Source organism: Dromiciops gliroides, chromosome 2 (genome assembly GCF_019393635.1).
Source record: "Dromiciops gliroides isolate mDroGli1 chromosome 2, mDroGli1.pri, whole genome shotgun sequence".
In the NCBI taxonomy this organism is placed as follows: Eukaryota; Metazoa; Chordata; class Mammalia; order Microbiotheria; family Microbiotheriidae; genus Dromiciops; species Dromiciops gliroides.
This window is the reverse complement of record NC_057862.1, coordinates 157491620-157513355: the sequence shown is the minus strand read 5'-3', so window position 1 is coordinate 157513355 and position 21736 is coordinate 157491620. Positions and strand designations below refer to the sequence as shown.

Sequence of the window (21736 nt, the reverse complement as noted above, 5' to 3'; positions counted from 1 at the left end):
AGAGCTAATACTCTGAAAAATGAATTTGTATCGACCTGAGAAAATTGGCTAGAGTGATTCACCATTATTGGACATATTGAATTTTTCTAAGAGAAGAAATGTGAGATCATGGGAGAAAGCATTGAATTTGAAATCTGATGCCCTGGCTTTGAGTTTCTGCTTACTTACTAGCTGTGTGACCTTGGGTAAGTCACTTTATAGAATTTCAGTTGCCTAGCTGGTAAAATGATGATTACAATATTTGTACTATCTATCTCACTGGGCTGTTCTGGGGGAAAGTTCTTTTTAAATTGCAAAACACTAATCAAATAAAATCTATGATTGTGATTATCCAAGCAAGCAACTGATATACAAATTTCATGGTCACATCTCACATGTAATCATTTTTTTTTCTAAAATGAGAAAGAGAGAGGGGGGAAGAAGGGGAGGAGGGAGGGAGGGAGGGAAGGAAGAAAGAATGTAAGGAGAGAGGGAGAGAAAGGGGAGAGAGAGGAGGAAGAGAAAGAGGGGAGAGAGAGAGAGAATGAGAGAGAGAGAGAGAGAGAGAGAGAGAGAGAGAGAGAGAGAGAGAGAGAGAGAGAGAGGGAGGGAGGGAGGGAGAAGGAAGGAGCAAACAGGAAGAAGGGGAGAGAAAATGGGAATTCCTACTGTGGCCCACTGTGGAAACTGGCACATTTCCTAGATCAGTGTGGAGTCATTTTCCTGCAATAAAGACATAGTATATCTATGACAGCAGTAGTGAGCTTCAGGAGAAAATAACAATGGCACCTAGGTCATCTAACCTAAGCTCAGTCCCAGTTCTGCCATCAACTAGCTGTGTACCCTTGGCCAAGTTACTTTCCTTCTCTGCCTCTGTTTCCTTATCTTTTGGGGGAGAGGGTATGTTTTATTATTTCCAAGGGCTTTTTTTCTAGCCCAAAGATAGAAAGAGTGTAATTATAATGCACTGGAATATCCTTGGGGAGTCAGGGCACAAGGTAGGCCTTATGAACTATGTACCAGCAGTCCCTGAAGAAGGTAAGCTTGTTTTCATTACTTACAGTTAAATAGTTTTATCATCTTCTAGATAAACCACATCTTTTGATATTTTGATGCTAAAGTAATAGTCGCATCAAAAAAAATCTGACTTAATGGGATATTTATAACTGGATTTCTTCTCATTAAATGATTTTTTCCTGTCTCCTATGACTTAAGAAGTCTCAAGGAAGCCAGAAATGCTAATTGTTTTGCTTGATAAGGAATTTTGAAAGTTCTTTCCCCAGAGTTATATGGAAGACAGGGATCTTTGACCCCTGGGGTGGGGGAGAACCCTAGTAAGTGGTATCTTATCTAATCTTGATGTTAGCAACTCTTTAAAAAAAAGAAAAGAAAATTAAAGGTATCACACAAGTACATTTTGGAGTGTATTGGTTCACAGATTTAAATCTTGCTAAAGTCCCTTCTCTCTATACCTCAGTTTCTTGATCTATAAAATGAGAATGTTGACCTAGAGGACCTCTAAGTTCTCTTCCAGCTCTCAGTCCTATGATGCAACTTCTTTACTCTTTGATTTGCTGCTCTTGGAAAGAAAGGCAGTGTGGTGCAGTGAATATATTGGGTTCTGAAGAATACTTGAGATTTTCTGCTCAGTCTGCCATGAACCACATGGGTGACCATGAGAACATTATTGGGCCTCTTTGGGTTTCAGTTTTCCCTTCTGTAAAATGGGAGTTTGGGGTAGGCTAGATGTCCTTCAGCTCTAAATCTATTACCCTAGGATTTCTCTACTACCAAGCTTATCAATAAGAGAGATTGATGATGACTCATTTCAGACTTCTTTACTTCTTTGCAAGAGTGCATCTAAAAAACAAATATGAGTCTTATTCTTCACATTATCATAAATTCAATTAGTAGTCTCCTCCAGGGCTCAAAAACCAGGAAATACTTCTTTAGGCTTACTTCTTAGCCTAAATATTCCTTGCTACCATTTAAACTCTATCTTCTCTTACTCTAACCACCAGGGAAGCAGGAATTAACTGCTCACCATCTTCCTTCGAATATACTTTTCAGATGGCTCATATCAGCTCTCTCCTCCTTTGTTCACAGAGGCTTCTCGGCTGGTATTCCCAAGAGAGCTCATAATTCTACTGTTTTGCCTCTGGTAGGAATAGCTTATGATCCCCTTGAACAACCCAGATGTTTCTCTAACCAGGCTAAGCCAATGGTGACTGTAGCTTAATCTCTTTTACAGCATGTAAAGTTTCATGATGTGCAGACTTCTGGGCTCCAGCCTGTTGTTGGCAGGTCTATTGCTGTCCAGTATGAGCCATAGAATCATAGACTTAGAATCCAATCCAATCCCTGCCCAAGTCATGAATCCAATTTACAATATGCAGCCAGTTACAGAGAGCTCACTAAGCCCAAACCGGCTCATTCCACTCTTGGACAGCTCTCATTGTTAAGAAGTTTTTCCTTATGTTGAACTATAACTTGTATTGTTTTCCCCTTTTGCCTTCTAGGAACCAAAGACAACAAGCCTTTGTTTAAAAATCCTTTAAATACCTGCATATACAGCTAGCTTTCTTCCCTTCTTCCCACCATAGTCCTTTGTTCTGAAGGGAGAACATGTCCAGCTCTTTCAATCATCTATCTTGAATTTGATTAGCTATGCCAATTGTATAGATGTTCCCATTTCAGCTTGTCTGTGTCTCTTCTAAAATGTGATCAACCTCCTTCCCTTTTTTGCAGAGGTGGGGTTCTATGGGTGTGGAACACTACATAGACTATCAAATTTGATTATCTTTTTGGTTAGTTCTGCTGAACTGCTTCGCTGCCTTCCCCTTTTGTTTTTTATTCCTTATTATAAGGGATGACTCTGGATGAAAGGGCATAGGGATTTATGTGGAAATGAAGGTGACATGAAAACAAAAGATACCAATATAAATGTAAAAATGAAATAAAAACGTGGTATGCTGTCAAGAATCAAAGTACTCCAGATCTAGTCTGAGAAAGTACACCAATGGAAAACTTGCTAGATTTGGAGCTAAAGGCTTTGGGTTCAAATCCTGCCTCTAATTCTTATTGCATGTTTGACTTTGGCAATTTAACCATTCTAGGCCTCAGTTTCTTGATCTTTAAAAGAAGAAGGTTTGATTAGATGACTTCTGAGTGTCCCTTCCAGCTGTATCCCCATGATCTTGTGAACTTCTTTGCTCTGGGCTCTATAATTGTCTTACTGCAGCCTGGAACTACATTAGCTTTTGCGGCTGCCACATCATATTGCTGACTCATATCGAGCCTTTGCAGTAAGCTTTTTGTTCTATTATGGGTAATAGAAAACTAATCTTACTAACAGCATATGGGGACTACAACTCCTAAGACTGCGAGAAACACTAGAGCAGCACATCCATCTAAGCAAACTATGGGTAGGAGCATTCCATTAGGTGACTGCCTTTATATATGGGACCACAAGCTTGCTATGGGCCAGTAGACATGGGGATAGGTTGGGGAGTCTGACAAGGGTGACTGAAGGCCATTGCATGCATCATATCAGCTGAAGAGCAGCTTGGCAGACTAAGGAGTAGCTGGGTAGCCTCTTTTCGAAGCAGCCTGAGAGCACTGGATGCTGTCAATCATAAACCATGCTGTCATTTCCTTTAAGCTGCAACTAAATTCCATTAAAAGGATTTTCAGGTTATTGGGAACCAGTGGGATAGGTTTGGCTGTAAGAATCTTTTTTCTCCCCAGAAAATGGAAATATACTCAGACCCCTTGGCTATCAATAGGATAAACTTCCTCTATGATTAAACTGATTTAGCTTCAAATTCTTTTCAACAGGGGGAGAAAATCTCTTTGGAAAATACTGGATTATAGAATTTTCAGAGAGTTCACCCTGAGCCTGCCTCACTCTGGCAAGTCTTAGACTGGAGGAAGAAGACAAGTGAATTTCTGAATAAAAGGAGAAATTGAGGCTAGAAGGGCTTGAATCTATTGCCCCTTTTAGATTATTTGCATACATGTAGACCTGTGAGGAGAGGGTTAGGGGAGACGTGGAGAGAGAGAAAGCACTCCGGAAAGACCCCAGAGAAGTCATAATGAGGGAGAAGTCTTTCGCATTTGAAAACAGATGGTTCCTTAGGGAAGCTGTCACAAGCTCACCCCCTTGGTCAAAGAGGTCAATCTAGGGGCATAAGATGGGGAGTAATCCTAAATGGGGTCATGAAGACATGACTAGTTGACTTAACAACAACAATGTTCAGGATCAGGCTTTTGCTATTTAGTAATTTGCTTTTAATTTTGCACTGAAAAACATACTGCACTTGGTCTCAAAGACCTGGGCATGAATGCTTGTCTTCACTATTGACCATCCATCCCTGTGATGAGAAGCAAGTCGTCCATGCCTGGAATGTTCTGTTCTCTGAACCCCATGCACCTTTTCTTTTCTCTAGTTGCTTTCAACATTCAGTTCAAATCTTATCTTTTATAGAAGGCTTTTTGCCATTCCCCATAGTTCCCAGTCCTTTACCATGCATGCTGTATATGCCATGTGTCTAATCACTGAATAAGATCTCCCTGAGGGTAGAGATTTTCTTTGCTTTTCTCTGTATATCCTATACTTACTTAACCTGGAACATAGTAAGTGCTTAATAAATCCTTGCTGACTTTATTTTGACTTCGTTCATATGGTCACAGGATCATAGATTTATAGCTGGGTAAACTGAGGCCAGAGAGGTCAAAGTGACAGGAGCAGGATTTCCACCTTACCTCCCTGAGTCTCTGCTTCCTCATGTATAAAATGGAGTCAATTATGGTTGTGTTGTCATAGGAGGGTTTTGAAGAATGTACTCTATAAACTGTAAGGTGCTCCACAAAGTAGAGTAAGGGAAAGAGGCTTAAATTCAGAGTTGGTCAATGTAGGTTCAAATTCTGCCTTGGCAATTCTACCAGCTACATGTCCTCAGGGGAATTACTTCACCTCCTGGACTAAGGTTCCCTTATCTGCAAGAAGAAAAGGGTGGAAGAGTTGGGTTCTAAGATTCCCCTAAGTTCTAGAACCTATTTTTGAGCACAAAATAAAATTGTGCCATTAGTCAGTGGGACACAGAAGAAAAATTCCTATGGGGGAGGAGGGAATATGTAGATAGATAACATGAGAGTGAAAATTTCCGCCAATCAAATCACTAACTTCTCGGCCCTACCTAATATTACTTCATTGGAAAAGACTTAAGAGAGCCACATAGGTACGATTTGTGTATATTCCTGTGGGGTGGGGGAAGAGAACATGGACAAATCAATTTTTGAAGACAAAGTATCAGGGAATGAAGAATTTGGGAGAGAATTTTTAGCTTCTACTCATATGCTCATATTATAAGTTGGAAATCTCATGGGCATTTAGTGTTTTATATCCTGGTGAAAAGGTATCAGACTATACAGCATTTTGGCCATCTGCTGACCTGGGGAGGGCATGTGATCCTTGGTGAAGTAGGACGGAAAGTAGACATGGGTAAGCTGAGATAACAGAAATAAAAGGATATGTGTCACTCAGTAAAGCTTAATGAGGCTGATAGATACAAAATGATTTCTCCCAGGTCCTATCTATAGTCCATTAATTATTAGAAATTCCACAAACACCAAGAGCCACGAAACACTTTGTCAACAGCACTGTCTGTTTGGAATGTGTTGGGATAACAGCTTGGCTGCACATTTCTCATGAGGACCTTTGGCTGATGCTGGGCACACAGGATAGGATTAACCAATGGGAATGTTTGAAGCATGAGGCATCACTTGAGAGCATCCTTTTCCCAACTCTAACATACTCCCAGATACCCCTTTCCCATTATACCTAACTGAAGGGATATGATTAAATTGTATTTGTGAGTCCCCTGAGCCAGGCAGAGCCTGCTGAGAGGCCCCCACAACAACACTGCTTACATCTGTCCAATCTCACAGTGACTGGAAAGAGCATTATCTGCGCCCTGAAAAACTTGACTGCCTGTTGGCCACTCTTGTACAGGATGCACAGCATGCAGTCTTGTAATAGGTGTACACACAGAGCCGGGCCTGGACCACCACGTTGCAGTTGTAATATTTGTCTTTGCAGTTTTCATCTGGGGTGAGAGAGAAAAAGTTTCAATAAATACCCTCTTCCCAGATTTCTGTGCCTTTCTGGTAGCTGTGCTTTGGTTGAAATGCTAGAACTTTCTATGCATACCTGGACCTTCAAAATAATGGTATGGTAGTTAAATGCAGTGAGCTGTGACCACAGGGAAAGGGTATGTTCCCTGTTATATCCTTGGGGAAAAGGACGCTAATGTTTTCTGGAGGACCATCAACTTTGCCTTCCAAATCAATGAGACAGTGTAGAAGAGGGTGTGAACCCCACTGCTTTGTTTGTACTTCAGGTAGGTGGGCTCAGAGTCCTGAAAATATATTCTTTTTAGTTAAAGGGGGTGGGTGTATCAACAGCAATTGAATGAGACTTTAGGCATAGGGCAACACACTAGAAACTTAATGAGGTAAAAATATTGCAATCTCTTGTCCTAGGAATGACTTTAGTTAGTCAAGTGTGATGTCTGAAAAATCTCCTGCATATTTAGGTTAAATTATGTGAATTTGTATAATGTATACAACATGCCCTATGAGAATGGTATTTTAAGAGGGCCTGTGTTCAAGTCCTGCCCCTAATACATACTAGTTGTGATATGTGTATGTGTGTATATGAAGACATGTATATATTTCTGTGTGTATATTACAGATGCATACATTTGTATATGTATCCATATATATATATGCATATATTTTTATATATCTACATGTATGCATATTATACATATATTTGTATATATCTATATAAACAGATCAGAAATTCATCTATTTGTTAGAACATTGCCCTTGTTACTGAAAGATGAAGAGATTGGTCTATGGTTACCAAGTGTTTGTTAGAGGCAGAATATAAACCCAGGGCTCTCTGTCCTCTAGGCCAGCCTTCTTTATCTCTCTATACCTTGAAGTATTTGTGATTCTGTTGTTAGTAATATCTCCATTCATAGAGATAGCAAAGCCCTCTAGAGTTTCACATATACTCTTCAGGAATTGCTGCAATGAAAGAAATTAAGCTTCTAGTGACATGCCTCTGAATTCAGCAAGGTCATTTTTCTTCGACAGACACACTGGACTGTACTCAAGACTTTCCAGCTTAGTAAGGTCTTTCAAGGTCTACTGACATTTGAATGAATGAACGAATGAATGAACAAAAAAGTATTTATTAAATATCCATTATGTAGGCATTTGAGAGCCCAAGGTTCCTTCTACTCCATGATAAGGTATAAGAAAAGTAGGAATGACTTTAATGAATTCAGTGTGTGTGTTGGTCATTTATATAAAAAGATATATGGGAACACTAAAATACAGAATTTTGGAAAAGGAGATTCAAATTGGTAGTGATGTGTTTGTGAGCTAAGTGAAGGACATATTAAAGAGGCAAAAGAAAAGGTGGAATAAAGAAATGAAACTGGGCTGGTCACAGCTCATTTAACATTGTTCACTTAATATGAAGAAAAATGATAAACTGCCATGCAGAGAAATCTTAATCTGTCTTTTGGTATTTTTGCCTTCAGAAGAATGGCTAGACAGGGCAAATCTAGGGAGCAGATGTAGGTGATATTAACTAAACATTATCTCCCTACCAGCTTACTTGTGACTTGGGGTTTCCATCACTGGAGGGCATCAAAAAAAAAGGCATTGTCTCCAGAAGGCTTCAATTAAAATGTGAACCTATGCCTTAGGAAGGCCCGTTTAGACCCTCTTTTCCTAGGTTTATATACAGGTTCAGGGCTGTGACACCTGGATATACTTTGTTACTACCCAGCTTTCCTCACTCTTCTTCATAGAAGGTACCTGAATACTTTCTCCTCTAGATGGAAAATTAGGGTTCAAACTCGAAGATTTCCAACTTACCAATTTCCGGGACACAGTCTTGAGGATTGCAAGATTCTTTCTCTTCTGGCTTATACTGAGGGTCACAGTGGTTACTTGGTGTCATGTCGTCTGATAGACATCGTACCTCTCGTACCCGGAAACCACCTTGGCAGCTTTTGGAACACTGAAAAGAATGAAGGAGGGACCTAGTTTTAAATCGTTCATTGTCTCTAGAATTCTTGGGGGTTTGGGGTGGGGATAGCTGGTTTATAGCCTTTTTCATACTGTGTGTGGGGGTAGGAACTGCTTTTTTATTTTTAATCTCATAGTACTTTGGACACAAAAGGTGCTTAATAACTGTCAAATTAAATTGTGGACTTGAATGTGCATGTGTGTTTGCACACACATGCAGCTCTAAGAAATATCAAAAACAAAGTACATTCATAATTAAAATGTTTCCATGGCGTCATGCTTATGTAGATAAACATAGTTTGCTACCTCTGTGGTTTCATAGGACCTTAGGTAGCTATTACAAGGAGAAAATCCATGTTCCTCATCTTATCCTTGTCCCTATACAACTTATATTTCTATTTTCACAGGAAAAATGTATATGGGAAAACCACCCTATTTATATCCTCATTGATTTGTGCTTATGGGAAACTCTTTTTTTTCCCCTTTTTAAAAATTCAGATCGGGGCAGCTAGGTGGCACAGTGGATAAAGCACCGGCCCTGGATTCAGGAGTTCCTGAGTTCAAATCCGGCCTCAGACACTTGACACTTACTAGCTGTGTGACCCTGGGCAAGTCACTTAACCCCCATTGCCCCACAAAAAAAAAAAAAAAAATCACATCAAATACTCAGGGCCAAAACACCACTCCCCACCCAGTGGCCACTTGTTCAAATTGCAGACATTGTAGTTGGCAGGAAAGAGCCCCCAAAGAAGATGTTCTTATCCTTTTTGTGGGCCCAGGAACCTCTTTGTCGGTCTGATGAAGCCTATGGACCTGGGAAATCTATCTAAAGACCCCAGCTATTGATTTTAGGTAAAGAACCCCTACTCTGTATAGTTAGAAACAGTTCAGTATATATCTGCAGCATGGCTTTTCCCAGAGGTCAAACAGATAACACAATTTAGAGTTGCAAGGGACCTTCAAGATGTAAGTCAACTATCTCAGCTTATGGAAGAGGAAATTGAGTCCCAGAGAAGGGAAATGAATTAGCCAAGATGATACAGGCAAAAGGAACAGCAGAAATTTGAACACAGATCTTATAGCTTCAAATCCAGTCCTCTTTCCATGAGACCATTCTGACCAGCATCAGAAACCCATATTAAATGGAAAGGTTCAAAAGAAATTAGCTCCATTTAGTAGGACTTACTAAGAAAGTGTTGGGATTACCACACATTTTTTTAAACACAAGCCAATATCACTTCTTATGGTTATTAAATCATGGCTCATCCAATTCAGCCAATAAGAAAATCCATCAGTGTACTTCTTTGGTGCTGTTGAGCTCATGTCACTGTTTTAGCAAAAAGAATTAAATTACTGAAAACAACAACTATACAGATAGATTCCACAAGGTAGGGGTGTTTAAATGACTTAGATTTATCTATCCTATAAGAATTATGGAACCCATGTTGAGAAAACATTGGAATTGGAGACCTGAGTTTGATGCTCGTTCCTGCTACTTAGCTTGGACATGATTATTATTACTATGATTATTGCTACTATTATTTCTATTATTAATAATAATAATCTTTAGGGATTATGAAACACTTTACATGTTATCTCATTCGATCCTCACAACAATGCTGTGAGATTTTTATCCTCCTTTTTTGCAGATGAAGAAACAACAAAATTTTACAACAGTATGAGATTTGAACTCGGGTGTTATTGACTTCAATATCAGAACTCTATCAGCTTTGTTACCCAGTTGCCCAAGTTATTTAACTTCTCTGGATTTCTCTAAGGAGTTGGACTACATGTCCTCTGAGGTCTTCTCAGCTCTAATTCCCTGCACAGTCTGTCAACATAGGAATTGAGGATGGCTGCACATATCATATCGAAGGCCCCTCAGGCTAATGCCCATTGTGTGTGGATGGGGACTGCTGCCAACTTCAGTTTCGGCACCTCAACACATCCTTGCTTTCCTTAACACTGCACTGCAGATCTGTCAATCATGAATGCATTTGAATCATTTGGGAACCTGTTTATATTTTTGGCTTCTATTAACTCATCAGAATATGGAGCCACATTAAGTTTATTAATCTTATGGAAAAGTAACCCTTCCGTTTATTTTGCCCTAAACTTATCTTTCTCTAAATTTCAAAGGGTACCAAACACTTCTGGTATCCTGGGGTTTATTTTAAGGAAAAATAATCTCTGTTTACTTGATCCATTTTTTAAAAGAAGGGAATGATCACATATCTTCTTTGTCTTTGTCTTTCCAGACTGAAGATTTCTAATTATTTAAGTACACATTCATTTGGTACAGCCCCCATTCCCTTTGTGTTCCCTTTCCTCCAAATTCTCTCCAGTTCTAATATGTCTCTTTCTTAAAGTCTAAGGACCAAAACTGCATGTAGTATCTGCATATAAGTACCTCACAAGAATGTGTGTGCCTGCAAATGTCTGCATGTGCACTAAATCCTACATTAGACATTCTGGTACCTAGGGTAAGCAGAATATAAAATATCTGCAAAAATGTGATATGGGGTGGCAGGGTAGAGAAAACCACGGGGAGAGGCCTCAAACTCCAACATATGAGAAGGGCAAAGATTGACCTAATTTATTATAAATCTCTTGGCTGAAAGATCCAGATGCGTTAAGTTTCACAGTGGAAGACTCTGTGGCATTGTTCAAGTCTACTGCTGGGAGAAGAGCAAACTAGGGTCAGAATGGGTAGGAAATCACCTGAGATATGATTGCTGGGGGAAAGTATGTGAGCTGATGACTTTCTGGTTTTTGAGCAATTATTTTTGCTAACTACGGCTAAGCTTAATCACTTCTACTAGCTGGAGAAGTAGAAATGTTTTCAGCATCTTATGAATTTTAGTGCCTTGGGGTAAAGCCTGAGTATCCCCATCTTAGTTACAGCCCTACTGTGTTCAATGTTGCTAATACTTTCCGCTTTGTTCAAAACAACCTTTCTGATAATCCAAAATGTTTGATTTGCTACCACAGCATTTTAAAAACATCCATCAGGTCATTCTTTTTCCTAGATTATAACTGATCTCTCTGAGCCCATCATTTTAAAAGTATAGCTTGGAGTATCATCACCAAAGTGCTTACATTTCCCTGTACTGAGGCCCTGTCTTTTGGGTGCCACGCACACAGCTTGGACCAGCTCTTCCTGAAGTTTTTATCTCCATTCGCTCAGACCTCCCAAGTTTGTCTCATTCTGTTCTCTGTCAACCAGATGGTTGAACAACAGTGTTGTTTCTGCTTCCTTAAAGCGCCTTGCAAATATTAACCTCATCAAATTCCATTTCTCAGAAGGAGAGAAAATGTCCCTTGCATCACACACATGGCTTCCAGTCTGCTTCTGGGCTGGTGTGTTAAATACTTGAAGGATTTTTATCGAGTGGGACAAATGCAGTGTCTGGCAATTGGCTTCTCAGAAGCTTTTCCAGTATGTTACAAAAGTTCCCTGAGAAGCCCTGAGATTGACCTCATTGATTATAAATCCTTTGGCTGGCAGAGTTCTGTTTTGATAACTTCACAGACCAAATATCTGAATATTTTTTCTGTGCTGGGCAAGTTGACTTTTCCAAGACCCGATCCATGTCTATGTGGTATATTTCCTTAAGGTGGGTGGATGTCTGGATAAAGTGTTTGAAAATTTATTGCTCCATCTGCACCAATGATGTGACTCAATGTTTTCTTAAATTAGCATTTTCCCCTGGATCCCATTTAAATAGCAGTCTACACTATGGTTTCAAGATTTCAGAAATTGGGATCAAATCATACCTCTGGCCTCTACAACTGACTGATCTGGGGCACTAATACAACACAGATTCTTCAAGGGGAGCTATGTAACATGGGGAGGCAGGAAAATACTTAATTGTTAAAAGTATAAATAGCATTAAAAAGACAACAACTTACCACGCTCCACTCTGTACTAAACCACTTAGCACCACAGGGTTTGAGGTAGCAGGATTGCTGACTGGGAGGTCTTTCTAAAAAAGAACATTCATGTGGATCCAACACATCAAAGGTATCTGGATTCTTCCTAATACAAATCACTTCCCTCTGCTGTGTTCCTCTTCCACATTCAATTGAGCACTACAAAAGAATGAGTACCATAGAATGAGAAGCACTGGGTAAGATCATAAGGAATATATAATTTGCAGAGGGTTAAAGCTTTTCCATCAAAGGCTGCATAAGAGGAAGAGGCTTAAACTGAATCATCTTTTTTGTTTGGTTTTTTTGGTTTTTTTGAGAGGCAGTTAGGGTTAAGTGACTTGCCCAGGGTCACACAGCTAGTAAGTGTTAAGTGTCTGAGGTCGGATTTGAACTCAGGTCCTTCTGAATCCAGGGCCAGTGCTCTATCCACTGTGCCACCTAGCTGCCCCAAACTGAATCATCTTTATCTTTTTCATCAGCACCATCCATATCACCTATAGCATTTATATAACACCTTAAAATTTCCAAAGCGCTTAACAAATATCATCTGAATTTATCCTCATAACTCTAGGAGATAGGTGCTATCATTATCCCCTTTTTCAGATGAAGAAACTGAGGCAGGCAGAAGTTATTTCCCTGGCGTTGTACACCTAGTAAGTATCTGAGGCTGTATTTGAACTCAAGTTTTACTGTCCAGTGAGCTATCCACTGCATCACCTATCTAAATCTGGAGCTGGTTTAGAATAGGGAACAAGTTCCTACCAAGATAACTATTGAAGATCAGAGTTGGTTATTCCAAGGAGATGATGGAAGTTCCTTCACCTGTGTGCATGAGGAATGCAAGCTGGAATGCAGGCAGGACAGCCACTACTAGGGAAGAGGAGTGGAGTAAGAAGCTGTGGAAATTTCTTCATTTCAGGCAGACAGCCCTAGAGGTAGGAAGTGAGCCAAAGAAAGCAAGGAGTGGGCAGAGGAGAGTGAGGAACCTGATGGGGAAGAAGGGTCTATCTTTTAGCACAAGCCAGCCTAGTGATGGAGATCATAACTGTAGAGCTCTGGAGAGCTCATCCAATTTTTTGCGTGTTTAAACATTTTTAATTTAGAGATAATAACATGATTCTAAACAAAACACTCTCCATTGATCCACACTTTAAATTAAAAACAGGGAACATAAAACACCATTTAATCAATACAACAAATAATGGAAAAGTTATGGTTAACATTTATATTTTGATTTGGGAATTAAGAGAGAGAGGAGGGAAGCAAAAACTGAAGCAGGAAAGAGACAAAAAGAAATGAATAATCAGATGCACAGAGAGGCCAGGGCAGAGACATAGAAACATGGACAAAAAAATAACCATACCAAGAGACATAGAGGAAGATTAATATGAATTAGCACCTTCACTTTAAGCCTTTTGAGAAACTTTCAACAGACAGTGTCTATAGATACACATTTAGATACCAATTCTTGGTACTTGGGATCAAAGAATAATAGATTTTTAACTGTAATGGACCTAAAAGGTTATCAAGTCCAACTCCCTCATTTTATAGATGAGGAAACTGATGACCAAGAAAGTTAGGTGACTTGACCAAGGTCACATATAAAATAAATGTTGCAGTCAGGATTTTAACTTGGGCTCTCTGACTCCTAATCCCTCACTAAGGATCTCACTTGGGATCACTTGAACACTGGACCCATGACTTCATTTAATTACTCTGAAATAAATTAAGTTGAGGGCCCAATCTATCACATAGCCTAAAGTTCCTCTTCTAGGCTTTATATGAAAATTACTCATTGATCTCTGTCATAAGGAATCGACATAATGGTCCAGCAAGAATGATATACTGGTGACATTTATTATCAATTAAATGGAATGAAGCCCAAACTATATGTATAACTATCTAGTTTTCAGGCAATGAAGATTTTGATATGTTTGGATCAATTTTTGAAGGACAGAAAGAAAAAAGGTTAGGACCCTTAAAGGAATTTTACAGGGCTTCTATAATTGGAAGGGAGGGGGGACCCATGGGCAGCAGGGGGCGGGGTTTGGACAGGCTTCATATAGAGGGTGGTTTGTAGTAGGGAGAGATTTGAGGCAGGAAGAACAATTAGGAGCCTATAAGAATAGTCCAGACTAGGAGTTATGGGAATCTGAATGAGGAAAGGGATGAGAGAAATTTTATGGAGGAAGAAATGACAACATTTGGCAACTGGCTAGATATGTGTGTGAGATTTAAAATTGGATACAAGAGCATTAAACTCCCCTTTAACCTTTCCCTTATTTATCTCCCAGATCAGTAAGTTAAAGAAGCCTCTGGTCTCTAGTTAGTGCTTTTATTGTTTGGAAATTACAAGGTGATGTTGATTAGAGAGATAGGAAAGTAGAAATATAAACAAATAGTCTTAAATCTAAGCTTAGTCTATATTCTGAATAAAACTCACCAAAAACCGTATAGGAATCACCAAAAAACCCAAGACCACCTCTGAAGCTGAGAGCCGCATCAAGCACGTGCTGTTAACGGCGAACTGGGCTGAGTAGAACCTCAGTCAGCATCTGTGTGTGCAGGGCACCCAGCGGACTAGGAGAGTGGAAAGAGCTCTCACTTCCATTCTCTCCTTGCCTTTTAAGCTCGCACCCCGGAAGTGAAGTGCTTAGCAGACGGACCTGGCAGTTCGTCATGGTCTCCTCCCTGAAAGGGTGGTCCTTCAAAAAAACTGGCGTCTTTCCATTATCGCTAACCGACTGTTAAAAACTTTCACTTTTTATCACATGTGGGATGAATGAACATGAAGAGTACAGAGTGAAGCCAAGGCTATGAATCAAGGGGACTGAAAGGATGGTGATGGTGCTGACAGAAAAGAGGGGAAGTTTGGAAGAGGGTGGATTTGGGAGGAGGGAGGAAAGATAATGAAATTTGTTTTGGACATTTTGGGTTTGAAATGCCCATGAGACAACACTTCACAATGTCTAATAAGTAATTTAAAGCAGGACTGGAGGACAGGAGAGACACTAAGGCTGGATACAGAGATTTGGGAATCATATCGAGATCAAAATTGAATCCACAGGAACTGGTGAAGCCTCTTAAAGAAGATATGGAAAGAGAAGAGAAGAGGTCCCAGGACAGAGCATTGAGGGTATATCCACAGTTAGGGAACTGATATAAAGAAGATGAGAAGGAGTGTTCAAAAAGGTAAGAGAATAAAGATCATTATGATGGAAACCAAGAGAAGAGAGAGTGTCTAGAGAAGGTGAGGTCACCAGCCACAGTGCTTCAAAGAGATAAAGAAGGTTGCGGAATGAAAAAAAGACCGTTACATTCGTCAGTTAAAAGATAACTTGTAATTTTTGAGAAAACATTTTCAGTTGAGTGAGGAGGTTGGAACTTAGGTCGCAAAGGATTAACAAGTGAGAAGAGAGCAAGGAAGAGGTGATGAGGAATTTAGCTTTGGAAGGTTGTGTGTCCTTTCTCAAAGCAGACCATGACATTGAGAGGTGATGTCATGACTTGCAGTGAATCAGATTTAAGTGAGGCGACACTGTGCAAAGTCACCAGCCTCATTCTCTCCTCCAGAGCATCTGGGTCCAGTGTCAAGATACATTATCAGGATGACTGGAGATGCCTTGTCCCATATGGAGTAGGAGACCTTGGCCTTTTTAAGCTAAGGTCTTTCCCATGTCTCAGTTTGCTTGAGGCAATGCCCATTCTGTCATTAAGACTCCTAAGAAAAGAGGCAGGGAATGGCCTCTTTTACCAGGTGAAAGCTGTGAAAAACATAGGAGATAGTTAAAGGTAAGGACAATAGCTTGATGAGATGGAAAGGTAGAATAAAAGTCTTTTAATGACATGGGAGCCTTGGGCATATTTGTAGGCCGCAGAGAAGGAGCCATTAGTTAAAATGAGATTAGGGGGAGAAAAGGGATGATTGAGGAGCAATCTGTCAGAGAAGACAGGAGGTGATAGAATCAAGGTAAGAAGCACTTCCTCAATGTCTGCCTGGAGGAAAGGAGGAGAGAATGGGGGATGATTTCAGGGACTTTTGAGATGTACGGAAGGAAAGGAAAGGGAGCTGATAGCAGATGGTCTCTATTTCTCAGTAAGGTATGAGGGGAAGCTCTCAGCTCTAAGAATGAGGTAGAGAAGCAGCTAGGTGGCACAGTGGATAGAGCACAGGCCTTGGAGTCAGGAGGATTCAAGTTTAAATCTGGTCTCAGACATTTAATAGCTTTGTGAACCTGGGCAAGTCATTTAACCCCAATTGTCTCCAAAAAAAAATACAGTAGAGGAGAAGGTGGTTGAAGCAGGATGGAGTAGAAAACAATACATTTGGTAATTTTTGTCCATCTCTCACTCTTTTCTCATTCCTATTCATGTCAGCCCAATGTTAACTTTCCTTTTCACAAACCCATGCCACCCTGCCTTTATACTGTGGCCTGGGGTGCTCTCTTTCTATTGTTAAATTGCTTTTGACATTGGGCCCAAATTCTTTCCAGATATTACTTTGCATAAATTTCATGTTTTATTTTCTAGGTAAGTATTCTCTCTCCCTTCAAGAATATAAGAGTATAAGCTCCTTGAGGGCAGAAAGGACTTCCCTTATTTACATCTAGAACTTAATGAACTTATTTTAAAAAAGCTTTTCATTATATGTAGGGATGAAAAACAGTGGTCACTGGAGATGTTATGACATTATTGAAAATGGCACTACCAGCAATGGGGAAGGGAGTAGTTGAGATTGAGAAATAAAAGGGTGGGATTCAACTGGAGAGAGAGGACAATATCAAACACCTTCTAGGTATATTCTGTCTAGATCCAGAGAAGGATTTTAGCTAGGATAAGTAATATAAAAATGCCTATTGAACAGATGGGTTTCACAAAAGTATTCAATCACATTATACAATGAGGGGAAATATTTCTGGTGTGATAGTAGTAGCAAAGGGGGCAGCTAGGTGGCTCAGTGGATAAAGCACCAGCCCTGGATTCAGGAGGACCTGAGTTCAAATCCAGACCCAGACATTTGACATTTACTAGCTGTGTGATCCTGGAAAGTCACTGGACAATTCATGTAACAAGGAAGGAATAGCAACAATGGAAGAGAAGGTAAGTATTTTTCAGGAAAGAGTAACAAGGAAGACTATAGGGAATAGTAGATATAGCCTTAGATTAGTATCAATGAATAGAATATGGATAACAAAAGTGAATCTGAAATTTTAACACACAGATATCATTTAAGACTTGGCAGGATAATGGAAGGATATAATTCTAGTCAAAATGTTTGGAGACTAGCATAGAATATTTTAAAAGGGCATATTCCTGGATTAAAATATAAGATATTATCATAAAAATGCATGCTAGAAAGAGATGATGGGCTGGTCATGAGGCAAGGGATTACAAATAAATAGCAAGTGTTTCACTGGTCTCTTTGCATGCATTAGGAGAAATGAAGAACAGTTTACAGTATGTTGAGTGGACTTTTTGTTGGTAAACTTATGAGAGGATATGGACAAGAATGTATCGTGACACACACCATTGGATAGAACAGCCAAATAGATAACATCACAGATACATTGGTGTATACACCTATAACTAAATCCATGAATGTGAGGAAAACTTTACAGTGAAGTGTATGGGGGTAAGAAAGATTGAAACAGAGTGCATATCTTTATGGAATATGCTTAAAATTGCCCTGCTGTGGGCATAAGAATGTGGATGAAGCCTTTCTCACTACTAATTACAAAACTGTCACAAAGGTGAGAGGTAAGAGTCATGGGGGCCAAAGCTATCTAGATCATTACTGTCTTATCCTTAACTTGTGGTAAAAGTAGATAAGGTGATGAATTCTTGACTTGCCTTGCTGATAGTTTCCTCTTATGGAAGGTAGAGAAAACAGAGGAATTTCTACTATGCTTTTAATTTTGCCCAACATGGTAGAAACATCAAGAGACTTTTCTTATGTGTGATGATATGAAGTGACAGGGACCCTGGGAAAAAGTGACCATATATCATTTTAGAATTCATGACAGCAAAGGAGAAGAATTCTGGCAAAGTCAAATATGTATCGTTAATTTTCAGGAAAGCAGATCTTTCTTTTTTAAAAAACATATATATTTTTCCATTATAAATTTATGGATTGCTAAAAAGAAAAAGGAACCTAATAAATATTACATCTTATATCACTCTAAATTCCTTCTGATCTTTGTTAATGTACGTATGTACATGTAGTCATAGTTATAAACACATTTGCATCTACTTTTAAACTTAATGTCATTTCTATATATTGACTTTCATACATTTCCTGCCCCCCCAGTTAAATACTTATGCAGTCAGTATTCCATCTTGTTAACATCCATAGCAACATGGACTACTGGCTAGACAGCTAGGAAGAAGTAGGTTTCAGACCTGCCCCTGACACTGGTTATATCATCTTGGGCACACCACTTAAAACCTCAGTGCTCTAGGCCAGAGTAATGAAACTTGAGGCCCAAAGGCCCAAAGCACCTGTAAAACTCTGGAGTGCAGCTTGAACCAGATTAAAATGATTAAAATGTTTAACAAGATAAAATACATTGAAACAGAGATAATGTTAACTTTTGGGTTTCTAAGTCAATATGTGGCAGGAATCTTTCTATTTGAATTTGACACCACTGCAAGTAGGGACTCTTAATATTTTTTTTTTTATCATGAGACCGTCTGACAGTCTACTGAATTCCATTGACACCTCAGAATAAGTTGTAAAATGCTTAAAATAAAATTCATAGGAGTACAAAGAAGCCAATTATATTAAATGGAATCATCAAAAATGTTTTTTATTAAGTTTATGCCCCCCCCCCATTCAAGCACACCTGTTCTAAATCTGCAAGTTGGGGAGGAAGTGCTGATTTTCATTGGTAAAGAGAATTTCCTCACCAGGGATTCTCCTTTATAATAATAATCACATAATCACAGTATGGTCCCTATCCATATCCTAATACTTGGCCATTTCCTCATTGTTGAGTAAAATTTAGATTTAATCTAAAAAATTAAAAAAAAGGTTTCATTGTAGCTGCACAGGGAGTTCTCTGATGAACTGATATTAGGTAGAAGTTAAAGTAATTAAGGAAGATCCTAAGGCTGTCATGAACCTTTTTTTAAATGTATACCAAAGACTGAAACTCAGAAAAGTGATGACACTTGCAAAAAAGTCAATGGCTTTGTAAATGTATACTAGACACAAGATGAAGAACGATGGATGGGCCCATTGCTTAGGGTAGATGGATGACAAGGAAGAAGGCAAAACTATTTCATTTTGGTGCTGCTTTTTCTATCAAGAAGAATATTTTAGTGATGAAAATGAAATAAATATGATAAAAAGAGAATCGAAGCTCAAAATGAAAGAGATAGTAAGAGCAGCTACAGGAGATTCTTTAAATGAATTCCAGACTCTGGTCCCAGATCAATTCTATCCCTTGGTACTAAAGAAAGTGGAGATTTGATTTCAGAATGGGTGTTCACATACCTTAAGATAGAATGGAGAAGGTGTTAAGTGACAGAAAACTAAAGAGAGTATAGTGTCTAGAAACAACAACTATGTATTACAAATATTTTTAAATGGGAGAGGGGGAGAGGAAATTTCAGAAAGAATAGTTCTTGCTTTGATATGATTTCTCGGGAAAATTTCAAAATGAATTATAAAAGATAGCATTTATGAGAGATTAAGAAAAAAAGAGTTGGGCAATGCCTAAGAATTATTATGGAATCACTAAGAATAGGTCAGGCCAAAATAAACTCATTTTCATGTTCCATTCTTTAAAAATAGGATTAATAGACTGGTTTGTCATTGGAGTGTTTTAGAAATAGTATGACCCAATTTTAATATGGCATTGGACAGTTTCATTTGATCCTTATAAGAACACTGTGAGGTTTTTTTATCCTCAATTTATCCCCATATTAGAAATGAAGAAATTGAGGCTCAGGGACGTTGACTTTTCCATGATCATGAAGTTGATAAAAATCAAAGGTCATATTTGAATATGGGTCTTTTTTGACCTGAAGTACAACACTCACTCTTTCCATTACACTGGAATGTCTCTCTTAGATTTCCTTATGGATATGATTAAAAAGTGTCAACTAGATGATACTGTAATTATGTAGATTGAAATAGCTATCCCTGAGAAGTTTTCAAAGGCTGCTTACCCCATCTATTTTTTTCTCAGACTAAAAAGTAATTCTGCAGTATGAGGAAGATTGTACAGTTTTTATGAAAGAAAATATAGATATAGGGGGAGGAGGATTATTTGGAGAGCTAAGAGGCATGTAGAAATTGTAGACGTGTATTAAAAGTCTTACTTGGGTAGTACATTGAGAAAAGCAAAGGGCTTGGAGTACATATCCTAGGTCTTCTGCTTCCCAGCAGTGTAATCTCAGACAAGTTGATTAACATCTCTGATCCTCGGATCATTTTGTAAAATGATGGAGTTGGACTAGAATCAGTGGTGTCAAACTTAAATAGAAATAGATCCCAGCAGGCTGCACATTGGCTTGATGTTCATTCAATTGTCTTCAACTCTTTGTGACTCCACTGATTTTGACTTTGGGGTTTTCTTGGCAAGGATAACTGGAGTGGTTTTCCATTTCCTTTCCCCATATGTCCCTGTGTTACAGATGAGGAACTGAGTCAAATAGGGGTTAAGTGACTTGTCCAGGGTCACACAGTGAGTAACTCAGATCTTCCTGATTCTAAGTCAAGTGCTCTTTTCAATGAGTCACCTAGCTGTCCCAGAATTTTGGCTTAGAAAACTACAAATCAACATAATGTATGTTGTATTGCAGTATTTATTTTGTTAAACATTTCCTAATTACATTTTAATCTGGTTCCAGGAGCATAGCAGGCAATAGGTGCAAGTTTGAAACCTTAAACTAGATGACATGTAACGTTCCTTCCGGTCCCAGATTGTATGATCCAAAAGAAAGAAATGATTTGGGAATAAACATAACAATCCAAGATTTAGACAATATGAACAAGCCCAAGCAGAAAAGTACACAGGAGATTGCTTTCACAGCTGAATTTTATAAGGCTCTTAAGAGCTACTTAAGTAAATTCTGGCAACTGTGTTTAATAAAATATTGAGAAATGACCAAGTGGAGAAATGACCTTACATCTCTATTTATAACTCTTGTTATGATCTGTTTAAATGCATTTAAAAAGTTATGTCCTGTGGAAAAGGGCACAATGCCTTAAAAAAACTTCTATATGCATCAGAGACAAGACTATAAACACTACAAGGTACCAACAGTTGTTCGTAAAAGTGCCAGTTCTTCAGGATTTAGAAACAAGTTAATCAGTAAACCTTTAGCAGCTACATAAGGTAGAAGAAATTTGGACTGGACTAGCCTATGGGAGAAGCCATAGATTGAGATATCCATGCTCTCTCAGTCTACCATTCCTCCTCTGACATCACCTTTCTTCCTCCAGAGTCATGAGCTCATCTAAAGCTGAGCAGTTCGACAAAACAGTATTCTATTCTTGAATTTCTTGCCCCTTTGTTCTACTGTCATCCATTTCCTGTCAATAGTAATGCTAACAATAATCATTTACATTTAGACTGCTTTAATGTTTGTAAAGCACTTTATAAATATTAACTTCTTTGATCCTCACAACAACACTGTGAGGGAGGTTCTATAGTTACTGTTCCCATTTTACAGATGTGGAAACTGAGACTGAGAGTTTAAATGACAT

At 38.9% G+C, this 21736-nt stretch overlaps 1 protein-coding gene across 1 annotated transcript in view; it reads right to left on the bottom strand.

The window, feature by feature from the left end:
• Positions 1–604: 604 nt before the first annotated feature.
• LOC122738427 (thrombospondin type-1 domain-containing protein 4-like) overlaps positions 605–21736 on the bottom strand; it is a 153796-nt gene continuing 132664 nt past the window's right edge. Inside the window, 3 exon segments of the mRNA XM_043980470.1 lie at positions 605–6086; positions 7936–8080; positions 12001–12180. Of these exon segments, the coding sequence (XP_043836405.1) occupies positions 5944–6086; positions 7936–8080; positions 12001–12180 (468 nt within the window). The 3' untranslated portion in view covers positions 605–5943.